At 32.8% G+C, this 14,595-nt stretch overlaps 1 protein-coding gene across 1 annotated transcript in view; it reads right to left on the reverse strand.

Annotated features, from left to right (window-relative positions):
* Window positions 1–14,595, reverse strand: part of sif (guanine nucleotide exchange factor still life) — a 193,370-nt gene that overhangs the window by 123,007 nt on the left and 55,768 nt on the right. The window contains exons 2-3 of the mRNA XM_088230333.1: window positions 8,362–8,641; window positions 7,238–7,369 (exon numbers count right to left, since the gene is read on the reverse strand). Coding sequence (XP_088086459.1) covers window positions 7,238–7,369; window positions 8,362–8,641 — 412 coding nt within the window. The remainder of the gene's footprint in view (window positions 1–7,237; window positions 7,370–8,361; window positions 8,642–14,595) is intronic.

Here is a 14,595-nt window from a genome sequence, read left to right on the forward strand (position 1 = left end):
TTTTCTGTTAGAGAAAAGATCTATGTTATACGCAATGCCACAGGATACTTTCTGCAGATTCAGTTAAGAAAGAAGAGTGACTACCGATCCTTATTTCCTTTGAAGATAGGGGACTCGCAGTACTCACACTGGATAGTTCAACTAGGAAAGACCGTGCCGAAGCCTTTTTAAACGTGCTCCATGAGGTGTAAATAATGCGCTGTGATACCACAGATAAAATACAAACCGCTCGAACGGAGCAATGTTATTAAGACAAAAACTAGAAAAAGAGCTCTTATTTTTATGTTTGTCACCATCATATTTATAAACTGGTTCTTTAAACCAAAATTTACTGAGTTTAAGGGAACAAGCTCTTGAAGTACAAAAACTGGATATTTTAACTAGCAAAGACCAAGCCAAAGCCTTTTTGAACGCGTTACATGTTTAGGACCTCAATGAAAAGGTGTAAACAATGTGTTGTGACATCACAACTCAAATATAAGCCGATTGAATAAAGCATTTGTGCATTTGTGTCACCATTATGTTAATGAATTAATTCTTCAAAACGTGTTTGAAACCAAAATTTACAGAGTTATTAATACATAATATATCACTAAAATATTTTGCTTTTTAAAACATTCAAGACTCTTGTAAAAACATTGATTCTACGAAGATTCAAATGATCACTGATTTTGTTAATCACCAGTTTACCGTTACGAAAATTGAACAATTTGAACCTTTGATTTGACAAAATTGCAAAAATCTATCATAAATCAAGTTATCGATAATATTTTGGGGGAAGACTAAGACAAAAACCAGATGAATTCAGCCTTCCGGTGCAATGCATCAAGCAAGATGGATGACTAGAGCTGTTCATTCATTTAAAATATGTTTGTTGTAGGCTCAATTCAAAATGAGCATTGAGGAGAGTGAAAAATGGCAAGAAATAAGCTTGTTTATAGTGACAGTTTGATTCATGCCCTGGTTAAGTTACAATATGGCAGTAATGACGGTGAATGATTCAAAGTAAATCTAAAGAGGCTATCAAACTAATGCAAGACTTTCATGGGTTAATTACTGCAAATGAAGAATAAGAGCAGTTCCTTTTAAATATATATTTAAATTTTGTTGTTTCACAAAATACATAGAGATAAAACAGAGGATACAAAAAATAAAGGATAATTACAAAGCAATGATATACATTTACAATAAAAATAGAAAACGAAAAATCCCACAAAGGCATGGCCCGTTCGTGGGTATACAAAAAATGTTTATGAATTTTTGCTCCTATAATAAATAGACAGGTATAATATTTTTTAATATTAAGAAAGAGAAAAGAAAATATTCTCTAAAAGATTATAAGGTACGTTGTTCCTTATACATAGAAAATTGTTTTTGGACTTTAAAAAAGAGACACTGAAAAGAAAATATCGTTACTTATATCGTTAATATAGTTACATATTTGAAATAACAAAAATACCCACTTTTTCTTACGTGTAAATACGAAATGTTATTTTCATAATGTCGGAGACTTCACTCACTTACTACAATTACATTGCAGATATTTTTAATCTTCTCGATACTGATGGGAGGCAGGTGCCTAGATTTTAGTGAGAGTTTTTTCCTTCCGCCCCCGCCACTCACCCTCCATCTCGGCCCTTCAGTTCCGGCCCGCGATGGATGGCGTGCGGCGGGGGAGGCCGGGGGGGAGGGGAACTGCAGTTGTTCGTTACTTGCATTCCTTTCGATCAACCCCATCCGCAATTTCTCGAGTTAACGCTACTCATAAATAAGTGGAAAATTTATGGAAAAGAAATCAGTTTTTCATTCTAAAGAGGTAAATACGAATCAATTAAACTGATAAAACTTGAAATAAAAATGAAGCCCGAAAAGAAAATTAATTTTATTCAATCTCAATCCACGGTTTAAGGATATGAATGGTACATGTCATTTTATTACTATCGCTGTCAATGCATAAATAAAAAGAATAAACGGATTGGGTCATAAATTAATGCAAATGTGGTTTTCCTTTTTAAAATAAAAAAAAAATCAAAAAGTTTAGCAATTGTCTAATATATTTCTAATTTTATGAGCGTCGAGACAATCCGAGATCTTGGGATACTTTTTGATAACAAACTTAAATTCAACCATCACATTGATCACATTTCCAAGAAAGCGTCCAAAATCAGTGAATTTATTTTGCGAATATCTAAGCCATTTTAAAAAAGAAAAGAAGAGTACAAAAATTGCAATTACATTGTATAGATCATTAGTTTGTAGCTTGCTTGATTTTAGTTTTTTAATATGATCTTCTAATTATAATATTCATATAACGCGGATTGAATCGGTGCAACGTTAATTTTTAAAATCGTAAGTATTTACAATTGGATCAAATACTTTCACAATTAACTATTATGATCGTCTAGAGTACTTTCATATCTTTACCTTAGAATTCCGAAGGGTTTTGATTGGTTTAATATTCTTGCACAAATAAATATCTAACTGTATAGATGGCCATGATATTCTTGCTCAGATTAGCCTTAATGTACCTCACTGTTACTTGCGTACCAATGCTGTCTTTGATGTGGAAATTATAAATCCAAGATCGGATTCTTTTCCCTTCTGCCAAGGATCCTCAGAACAGTGAACAAATTCTCATTAAACGGTACTGTTGATGTGTTCCTACAGCAAAGGCAAGCATTAAAGAAGCAAGCTGTGTTATCACCTCTGACTCGCAATGACACACTTGCCATGTCCGCCTAGATTATGCTATAATTATACCTTTTGTAAATTTAAATAGATTTTAAGATTGTTAAGATTAAGTTAACAATCTTACTTACTCATTACTGCCAATCTTAAGGGCTTCCATAAGCCTGTTGATTGGCTTGAAAAACCTAAAATTTCAAAAAAACAACGTCCTAAAATAGCAGTAGGCACTGGCCGTGGACGACTAAGCTTGTATTGGGATTGTAAAAAATTAATACCAATTGTTTTCAATGGAAATTTACCCGCAAGAAATAGTGAGTACAATCATGAGGCAACAAAATGAGGTAATCAAAAAATGAGCATGGAGTTTTTAATTCTGAAAAACAATGTATTATTATTTAAACTACATATTGTGAAACCAAAAACAATTTTGGTCTAATTCATCAAACGAAATATTATAACAGCTAACAAAGTTCATGTAAGCCTGAAAGTTGGTCGCGTTTGTCCTCAGCGTATTTTGTTCCCCAGCAGATATTTTGCATGCATCGCATTGTTGGTTTTTGCTTAAAATGGAATTCCACACCAAGTTAAATTAGAAATAATAAAAAATCTCCCATAAACCTTTATTTTTGAGTAAACGAACATGCAGTCATTTAAACAAGCTTGAATATTTTTGCGTCGGCACAAACGAGAATCCAGATATAAATGTCATCCCAATTATTTATTAGACCAAACTTAAGGAAAACATTCACAATGAAAATTTAACCGTACACTATACTAAATTCACGAGCACAAAAAAGTATGTTCCGATTTCTGAGTTACGAGGTGTTAAAGGTACAATACGATAACACGAAAAAGTAGAATTATAATAGTAAAGTAAAAATAATTAAAAACGCAATAGAAACTCATTACTTATTTATTTATTGAATTTGTGAATTTACAATATTGCGTTAATTTACCTACTAGTATAACTTTACAAATTAAACTAAATAAATATACCTATAAGTATTAAAATATATAAGTTGTTTTGGTTTTTTTACAAATTAAATATCATCACAAAAAGAAAAACAAAATGGTGAATGGCTTATTTGCTTGTGTAAACATAAGTAGTGTTTTTTTTTCGAATGAAGAGAACACGAAGACACAACAAAAAAACAAATTAGTTGATAATTCATAGCATCTTCACCGTACACTACGCAAATGTCGCGAGCAGCTTTGGAAGCTTTATTACATCGATTGAATGCAAACCAAAGATGGTGTCGAAAATGCTCACTTTCGTCCACTTTACATTCCATTTTGAAGTCTTGTAATAAAATAAAATAATATATCCAACGTAAAAACAGACACAGTATCTTGTAGAGCGGATTATTTTTCACCATTTTGTTTTATTTTTTCACAACTTTTTAATACTACTCTCATTGCCCTGTTTTCTGTAACTTAAAGTTTTCTCAACTCTGTATTGTTTCAAAGAAATAGGGCAGTAGAGCAGTGGTTTAAGTGTGGCATTACAATCGATTGAAATACTTATTTAAATTAATTAATATTGAGTTTTTTTGCAATGCTTCCAAAAATTCTAAATTTTTCGCATTTTTTTGTTTGTTTTCAATATGAGATACAAAGTTAAGTTTGTAATCAATCTTCTTCTTTAGCCTTGTTCTCTCTACTGCTGGATAAAGGCCTCTTCCAAACGTCTCCATTCCTTCCTATCACCCTCTGTCATCATCCATGTTTTATAGACTGTGAAAGCAATTTCATCAACCCGTCTTTTCTGTGGCCTTTCAACACTTCTATTGTTTGCCTATAAGCTCCATTTTTTATTCTGGGTCTCCACCTGTCATCATTTTGCCTCGCAGTGTCCTGCCCACTGCCATTTCAATTTTGCTGCACGATCCATGATATCCATGACTCCGGTTCGGCGCCTTATTTCTTAATTTCTTATTCTGTCTGTTAACCATACACCGAGCATCTGTCTTTCCATGGATTGTTGCGTGCGTTATGATTTTTGGCTACTTTTCTGTGTTACAGACATGGTTTCTAGTTCGTATGTCGTCACCGGCAATATTCACGATAAATAAACTTGTCTTTTTAAACATAAAAGGACTTGCTTCTTTTCAAAAATATATTCTAGCTTTCCGAAAGCAGCCCAACTTAGCCTTATTCATATCAATAGCTTTGTTTTCAATAGTTTTACCTGAGTACTTCATTTTATCAACGTGTTTAACTAAACAAGTTCACAGTTTATTTTGAAAATATGTAAACCTTCCTCACAACCTCCAAATAATCACGAATTTACTTTTTGACACTTCTAAGTTTGTTTACATTTAACCCTTATCTTGGTAGAACTAAACTATATATTTTTACACATTTAATGGTTGAAAAGGCTTCAGATTTCCAAACATTTTTTTTGTTGTCGTTTTAATCAAAGTTTATTATGGATTGTGCTAATGCAGTTGATAATGAAAAAGTTGTGAAAGCAGTTTCAACTAAATATTTTTATACTCGTGTTTTAGTTCATGAGAAAAAACGAGATCATATGTAACATATAGGATACATTGCCAAGAATAACCCATCCGAAAATCTATAATTTCTCTCTGCATGAGATTCATACAGTGTTACATACTACTTAAGGAATTGATTTACGAATTATCGTTTATGCCAACCTTTATTATTGATTCAAATCAATCAATAATAAAGGTAGATATTTTTTTAGTTTGATTCTGTGGATCCACAAAACAAATATGTTCATAATGTATATTGTAAGTATTCTTGTAATGAAGGTGTTGTTGAAATACATAATCAGAATTATGAAATACGACAGTGAAAAGTCACGTTGACAATTATTTTATGTAAGTGTAATGTAGCAGAACACAGGCCGTAATAAAAAAACTCCCAGATTTCAATTTTACAAAAGCATATTGAAAATCTAAAATCTCTTGTTGGATATATGAATGAACGTGTAATTGAATTTAAATATGTGAAATTACGATTTGAAAAGTTTAATGTAAATAAATACATTCTTACTGTATGTTATTTATGGGGACAATAGTGTAGAGTATATTCTAACAAATTAATGGGCTGTATAATATTATTCCATCTAATTCGGTTCTATTGTAAAGCGAAGAAGTAGGATAGGACAAAGATAATGAAGGATTAGCAGTCCTTTGATAGCTGACGTAATTTGTACTTAAACATGTACATCGAGTCAAATGAATTGTTTCATATTATCATTGTTGTGATAAATTAATGATATTGACGTCTTTAATGCATACAACAATGATTTTGCAAGCCACAAGATGTTTTATATGAATGAAAATAGAAACCTTACATATATTTTTTCGTTTTAAGCTCCAAAAACTGTTTTAATTACCTATATTTTTTTTTACATTTATTTTTATTTAAGAAGGTAAACATGAATAGAAAAATGTAAAAAATACAATAATGAAATCCACAAAACCGCGAAACCGGTTTGTCAGCAGGTTTCTTATTTTTCCTTTACAAATAAAAAAGTTGGAGAAATTATATAAATTTAACAGGTAATATAAACACTATTTAGAACTAAAAGCATACGTATTTTTAAAATAACATTTAATTACAAAAATTTAAATAGATAACTGTCAACATAAAAAAGGCCATGTAAAGCCTTGTTACATATTAGATATTTAATTTTTTTTTTCTGAAAAGTTTTGTCAGCATTTTCTTCTAAGATCTGCTTAGGAATCTGATGGAATATTTTAGGAATTGTATAATGAAGTGTTCTTTGGCCATACTTGTTAACAAACCTCGGTACTGACAAGCCTTCACGTTGTGCTAGCCTTGTATTATGTATATGTATAGACTTTTCTGGTAGTTACTATCAAATTGATATATCTAGTACGTAAGTTCGAGTACCTCTTCCTTATCAATTCTAGCTGATCTGTTGATTAATTGAAGAGCCGAGTTTTGTAAAAGTTGAATTTTTTTGATGTTGGTTTTACAAAAAAGACTACAACTGGTAATACCATACCTAATAATTGATTCCGCTAATGATTGAACAATAAGTCTTAATGTTTTATTGGAACAAACTATTTTATTCTGAATATGCTGCCTATAACTGTCCTTAATATTGTACATAATTTGGTTATATGTAATATGTAATATGAAAAATATTCACAAAATTGCCTTATGGCGTCGGTATCCCAAGCTAACCCTTTATAATATCGTTGTTGTGCCATGCCTGAACATCGCACAGCACGCAAGACGGACAACAGAGGGCGCTGCAAAAATGTAACACAAGAACGCGGGAGAGCTTGTTCTCTTTTTCCACGTCAACAGCCTCCGTCGTAACATGTGACGTTTAATTTTTGAAGCTCTTGATTGCAAATTATTGTTGCCATTCGTAAATTCAGTGAAAATAAATTTCATGTAAGTTATCGAGTACCATTTTAAAATACAAACGTATCAATTAATAATTATAACCTACCTAATTCTAAAGAGCGGCAATGATGAAATCGGGGTAATCTTACACCGGTTCATATCCCGACATTGTGATAGGAATTACCAAATAGACACTCACCGATTCAATTGACTTCTCGAGACGGAAGATTTCTTCCTGCAGGAGGTGCAGAGTCCCCGTCTTCCCGCGGTGGCGAGCAAAGGCTGCTGCGCATGCGCTGTGAATGCTGTTAACCCAGTTCTCCAATTCCACCTAATAAAATAATAAATTGATTGTAGTTTGTATCCGAATAATATTTAGAAACTGTGGAAAATCGGAGTTCGAACTCGATCTATCAGGATTTTGGTTAGAAATCTTAGCCGCGCGACTACGGCCCGAGACATCTTTAGGCTCCGAAATTGATAATACATCATTTCCAGCCAAATTTTCTCACTTACAAAATAACCTGGTATAAATTAGCACATTCGATAAAATAGAGTCATTCATATGTAAAAAAAGCAGAATTTCCAGTAAACGAGAATAACGTGTTGCCTTATGTTCCATAAATTATTTTTTTTGTTATTCTTTTCACCCTTTCGACTCTTATCGCCATTGCTCTAAACTGAGCAATGCCGATAAGTCGTATATTTGAGTATTCTCAAAGAGCAATAATTTTATCAAATTCGACTCTCAACCAATGTTAATTTAAAAAAAATATATTATGTACTAATACAGTTTTAGTGCAGTTAATTACTGTGGCATTCTGAACGTATTTCTATAAAATTCCATTCACGATTAATGGTCATGGAAATTCGATATATATTTTTATTTCCTATCCTCAGTCACAAAATACTATTAAGTATTAAAACGCTGCCAAAGTCTCATACATATTTATGCAATACGCAGTTGTGTTTTACGTCGTGATAAATTATGATTTAGTTACTTTATTAGAAGGGAAATGAACTCATAATAACAAATAAACAAACATAGACAGAATGATAAATGATAGGCCATAAACCCTGTAAATGCCTTGACTTCCACATTTCCTTCTACGTTCTTCACCTTTGTTGTAATTTGTAAATCATATCTCATTTAAATTTACAAATATCTCTTCTACAAATGGATCAAATTCATGAGAACTGTGCCCTGTGTTAAGTTAGGATAAAATAATACACACACAGAGTGTAGCTTAAGCTTCAATGTTGAGACTTATATCATTTTGATTTTCATACTAATCCATTAGAGTTTTGAACGTTGTAGGTTACCTGACACGGAGCTTGGAATAAGTACGCATCCCCGAAGGCTGTGCTAAGGCAGAAGATGTAATCTCGCTTCGGGTGTTCCGGGATGGGTTGCATGATGGCGCCGTCCACTATGATGAGGTGCTTCGGAGCTGCCTCCACAGAGCGGCCTTCCCTGGAGTCGCACGGGTAGAACAGTAGGGTCGTCCCCTTCAGGCACACCCAGTAACCCTTCCAGCCACGCTTGCGGGCCAGCTCTATCTGGTGCTTCTTGCGGAGAAGCCATTTCTTCACGCTCAAGAATCTGTGGACAAAATATGGTATAACTAAATAAAATACTGATAATAATAAAAATAAATCACCTCTTTCGCAAAGATTGTCTGAATATAGATAGATAGATAGCAAAGTAAGCCTTTTTTCATAAATATACCGTTTTTGGTATTTATGATCTTTTGCTGTGCCTAGTTTGAATGTTGCTTTATTTCGTTTTAAACTGAATCAATGCAAGCCTTTAGATAGTATGCAAAAGAAATTTTAAGAAATATTGAGTAAAACTGTTTCAATGTACAATAACGAACCTATATACTATAAGTGGTTAAAAAAACATGATTTTTAAAAGTATTCATTAATTGAAAAAATATAAAAGAAACATAACATAACATAAGAAATATAACAAAAATCCTTTTCGATAACTTTATTTCTGATATAAATTATTATAATCCAAAAGATTAAACGAACTCCGCTACCGATAAAACATTCCTAGTATTATTAATATTTTGGTTGCGAGGACGGGAGAAAATTGTCTTTTCTACCTTTTCTGTCCTAGCTTTAATTTTATTTAGATGTATTTTATTTGATTAAAACCTGTATTTATTAAAAGAAACTGTATTTACCATCGTTAGAATGGACTGCATAAGTCCGTCAAATAAATAAATAAATAAATATTTTTGAGACGAAAAGAGGAATATTTTTCATCGGAAAATAATTTACCAACAGAAAAAATTAAACCCTCATTTACCTTTTGGAATTCACTTGGGTATTCCAAGTTTTTAACGATACTTTATTTAATAACTGAACGAAAGACTATCAAAGTCATCTGCTTAATGATGGGGAGTATTTTGGGAAGAATATAGGAAGTCAAAGTTTACATCTGCCAGTAGCTGGTTTAAGTGATCACTTTTTAAATCGGAACACTTTTAATCTGCCTTTTTAATTGTGTTATTGTTTTTGATGATTTGAAAAATGCTATTTTAAAAACGCCACTGTGGATGAACATTTTTATATTTGCTACACTGTACATTATCAAAGTTACGCAGACGAGATCGTAAAGTCACCATTGGTGACTTAAATACTAGAGTAGGGGCTTCTATAGCACGCCCCGCAATCATGGGGACTCATGGTCTAAGTGCCAACAAAACTGATGTGAAGCATCGAATTTGCTCCTCTAAATGAGCTCACCATTGGCGGTACTATATCTCCCTATAAGAATATTTACAAGTGTACATAGACAATTGACCACCTAACCTACAGTTTGATATTCAGGCGGGAAATGATTGACTTTAAAGCTTAAAGCGGACCCGATTTATACAGTAACCACAAGCTACTTGTTGGAAAAATCGGTATTTCTTTACCGCGCGGCTGAACAAAATATACCAAAGCCAATCGAATTAGATAAGCTAAAAACTCCTGCCAAGATAAAAGTTTTAACAGTCGCGCATGGGCAAATTTAGAAAATGCCAATGGTGGTTACAACTTCCAACTTCAACGGACTACATTGAGAGTCAGTGGAGGAATCTCAAAACCTCCAAAATATTGTCCACAATGATGACTTTAGGAGTAAAGGAGACCGTGGGTTCGCGTTAGATATCATAAGATAAGATTAAAAAGTGAGCAAAGCTGAATTCAATAAAAACCAAATTGTTAAGATATCTGCCTGCATGGATAAATGACGCTTCTTGAATTCACAAATAAACCTAGAAGAAGAGACGTCTTGTAGAATTGACTCCAAAAAAATATTTAATATCACATCTCAAATATGTGACAAGACAACACTAAACCCGGGCCCTTTTCGCAGTGAAATTCACCCCGAACTGTTGAAATATAGTTTGGATGTCCTCTCCGTACTTCATTATCAAATGTCTGGGACGAAGAACGTTTTCCGAGGGATCACAATAATGGTGCAATCATTGCACTTCACAAGCAAGGCGATCTTTTTTGGTGTAATAATTACCGCAAAATAACTCTGCGAGCGTTCAATAAAATATTCTTTTGCAAAAATAATCTTTGGCAGAATAAAAGTTTTTTGTCTGTTGATTCTGAGAGTCAACCAAATTGATTTTGTTTGGGGTAAGTTGGGTGCGGAACACATCTATACTATCAAATGTATTCTCTAATAGAGCAATGACTCAATTTTTTGGTGTCTTGTGTAAAACTTCTAAAAGGATGGTCATGGATTTAATCTTGTATAAATCAATATCACTTGACCGAGATATAGAAATTCCCCCTAAAGTTGTGCGATTTGGATTACGCATATGATGCGGTTTTTATTGAGAAATTTATTGGTTATCTTCAGAAAATTATTGACGTGTTTCGCGAAAACTTGGCTCGTCTGGGTCTTAATATTAAAACGAAAATGACCCAGATTATGTGCAACAAATACTGTCTAGACCCTGTTCACCTTTTCTATAGAGAATCAGGAAAGTTGACAGCTTTAAATACTTGGGAGTGAACAAAACTGAGAAAAGGAACATGCATAAAAAGCTCGCAATGCGCCTGTTGCAAGCTCTTAGTCTATGTTGCAATTACTTTAGCAATTTTTAAGCAATGTGTGCTATTTTAAACTGTAGTTTGTACTCGGACAAAACGATATGCTGATTATAAACTCGTATGGTATTGAAAAGTGCGAATCTTGGCACCTTACCAAAACTCAAAACACCAAACTTCAAAGTTTTGAGAGCACGTGCTTTAGAATAATATTAGGAACAAGGTGGTTCTATTTCATTATCAACAAGTCCAAGAACAGAGCAGTAGCCTCCTATGATGAGCATCTTTCCGGCTGAACCAATTCACCTACTAGGCAACGCCTGAAAACAATTTTCCAATTTTTATACTTCTTCTTTTACCAGGTAGTTAATACAACAATGTTTAAGTATGTCCAAATATAAAATTACTTTATAATATTTATTAACAACTCCCTAGAGAGGAAATCCAGCCAGTCTGCAAGCATTTGGACATACTCAAACATTGTTGTATATTTGGCATATTTACTTATGTGTGGCATATTTGATATGCGGGTTTCATAATTTTAAAAAACGCACATGAAAGTCTAAGTATTTTCATAATTTACAGGTTTTATTAAATAAGTAATAATAAGTTTATAGAATTTCGAATATCAGTGCGGGGGGGTATTTACTAGGTGCGCAAGTAAGTTTCAGGGTTTTTTTTATCAATAAAAAAAGCCAATTTTAAGAGAAATACAAAAAATAGTTTATTTACAGTACCACTCCTCACTAGCTATACATTTGTGCCATCTTTCTGGAAATGCGTGAATACCGTGACAGTAAAATTATGCGTCATCCAACAAATTTTGCACTTTTTTAAAATTGGCCAACTGTAGCCCAGCTAAGCTATGGGCCATCGACGGCATTTGTTACAACCATGATGTGTATGATCCATTTACCCTAACACATGATGTGATGTCCTTATACAGAGAAGCAATAGCCCATGTCAGATTTTCGCTCGCTTCGTACTCCGATAACACCTTCTATAATTTATCTCTGTCGACACAATCAAATGCTTTTTGCAGATCTACAAATGCGCAGAAAAGCTTTTGATTTTTAAAACACGCAAACAGTAATATCTGTAATTTTTCTATTACAGCGTCCAATAAATGTCTGTTCTATGTTTTATTGTTTTCATTGTTATTTTGTAACAATAGCCGAGATACAGCCACATTTCTTAGTTGATCCGAATAACCCGCCTGATCAGAATAGCCTCGGTCTACTAGGGTAGGCCACCCGAGTTACTTAACCCTACAGTTGTCATAAACCTTACAAACTTATTGTAATAGGTAGATAACTTAGCTCCAACAAATAAAATTTTTGTGTAATAATTAAGATACCGTTATAAAGAAAGGCTAAATCTGTCATTTATAACACTGAGTGTGGTCGCAGACGTTATTGGGATTTGTGGCGTTGCCATTAAACTATTCTAGCTGTCACTGCCGCGGGGTGACAATGCGATTTCTTGGTCCTTACCGCGCATGCCGAGCTATGTTATTCCTGTTTACTGCGTGACATAACGACCAGCAAAAATTTTCCGGGAAGAATGAGAAAAAAATCTCTCGTTTTTAAAAAACGGGTAAATCGACTAAAATGTTTTCAAAACCAACACTAAATACTCCATACTAAAAATACCTCCGGGCCATTCTCAAAAGGACTTAGTAGAATAATTAGGATTTCAGAGAAATACTTATAAACTCCATAAATACTTTTAAAAAATTACCTTCTCTGCTTTTTACCGGCAGAGGAAAATAACAAGGAAAAAAGATTTCGAATTGATTTTCTTGAAAAAAAAACATATGTTGGAATAATACTTATTATCAAAAATAAACAGGAATTATCAAAAAAACGCAAAAGTGAAATTTTCAATAAATTTCTTTTTTATTCCCTTCAAAATACTTGCCATTTGCTACGATAGATTGATGCCAACGCTTAATCTAATTGTCCATGCACTTTTCATAGGCCTGCAAAGGTATGGCCTTTAGCTCTTGCAATAAATTATCTTTTATGGCATCAATCGTCTTAAAGCGCGTTCCTTTCAATGGCAATTTTAGTCTTAGGAAAGAAAAAAGTCAGACGGGGGCTGGTCTGAAAAATACGGTGCTTGGCTTATGACATAAGTCTGTAACTTTAAAATTATAAAAAAAGTATATAAATCTATTGAAACTCAAAAGTACCCTAATTTAACTATCTGGAACAGTACTCCCCATTATAAATCACAGCAGTGCTACTAGAAGTAAACTAATGTTTTTTGTTAGTTTTACTTTTATCTACATTGAATTGATGAATACCTTTTTTTCTATCCAGATTTAATAGACAGGAGGATAATGAATTCTCAAAAATTAAAAAACCTATCTACATTACCTTCTACACATCAAATAGTTATAGCATTTTAATATTCTATCTGTGTATTTAAACCTTGTGTTACATCTTACATAAAGCAATGATTGCAAGTGGTTATTTTAATATGCACTAAGAAATTATAAAAATGTTAAATAATTACTAACAATATTTTTTTGATTAAAACAACTTGATTTATCTGGAAATGACATTTACACCTAAATTCCAAATTTCACGACTCCACAACTTAAAGTTAGAAAGTTTAGCTCAATCGAGTAGAGGTCGACTCAAAAATATATTTAACTAAAACGTCATGGATTGTCTAGAAATTGCATTTTACGTGTTAATTATTAATTTAATGATTGCAAAACATACCGTTAAAAATTCGAGTCTGTTTCTTATGGTATTTTATATATTCTGTATAAATTGAAATCTCTAAAATTTACCGTTATACAGTTTGAGTCTGTATCGAGTAGAGTTCGAGTCAAATTCCGCTTGAAAACAGCTAAGTTGACCTAGAAATCGCATTTCATGTGATAATTTTGAATTTGACGTTTCTTCGACCTACCATGGAAAAATCGTGGTTATAAAATATCGCATGTGATCTAGAAATTACATTTAACATCTCTTCGACTTAAAATGTTTGAATCGCCATTGAGTAGAGGTCGAGTCAAATTTGACTAGAGAATATTACAGTAATAGTACAAATTGTATTTAAAATTCAAAATTTCCCGTTACTGCGACTCGCCGTTTCAGAGGAAATGCTGTGACGGACAAATAGACGTACAAAATATTTTGTGTTTTAAAATATAGAATAATGTAGCTGTAAGTCATCCATATAAAGAAAAAAAAATAATCATGCATTGAAAAAAAGAAATAAGAAGAAAACATCATTATATGTCAACTAAACAAAACATATAAAAATATGTAAGCTCGTACTTTGCCAGAAAACAGTGATTTCAATGTAAAAAAATCTTTAAAAACAAAGTTATTTACGTTGCAATTCATTGAACTATTTTCAAAATGGCGCGTTATGTTGGTACCTACATATTACATGTTCAAAAAAACAAGAATTCTGCAATAGCTCGAGGCACAATATTAAAGCATGCTATTTTTAACCACGATCTAGGTCGCTCTG

This window comes from Micrasema longulum, unplaced genomic scaffold (assembly GCF_059751315.1).
Source record: "Micrasema longulum isolate JH-2025_06_02 unplaced genomic scaffold, ASM5975131v1 h1tg000747l, whole genome shotgun sequence".
NCBI lineage: Eukaryota > Metazoa > Arthropoda > Insecta > Trichoptera > Brachycentridae > Micrasema > Micrasema longulum.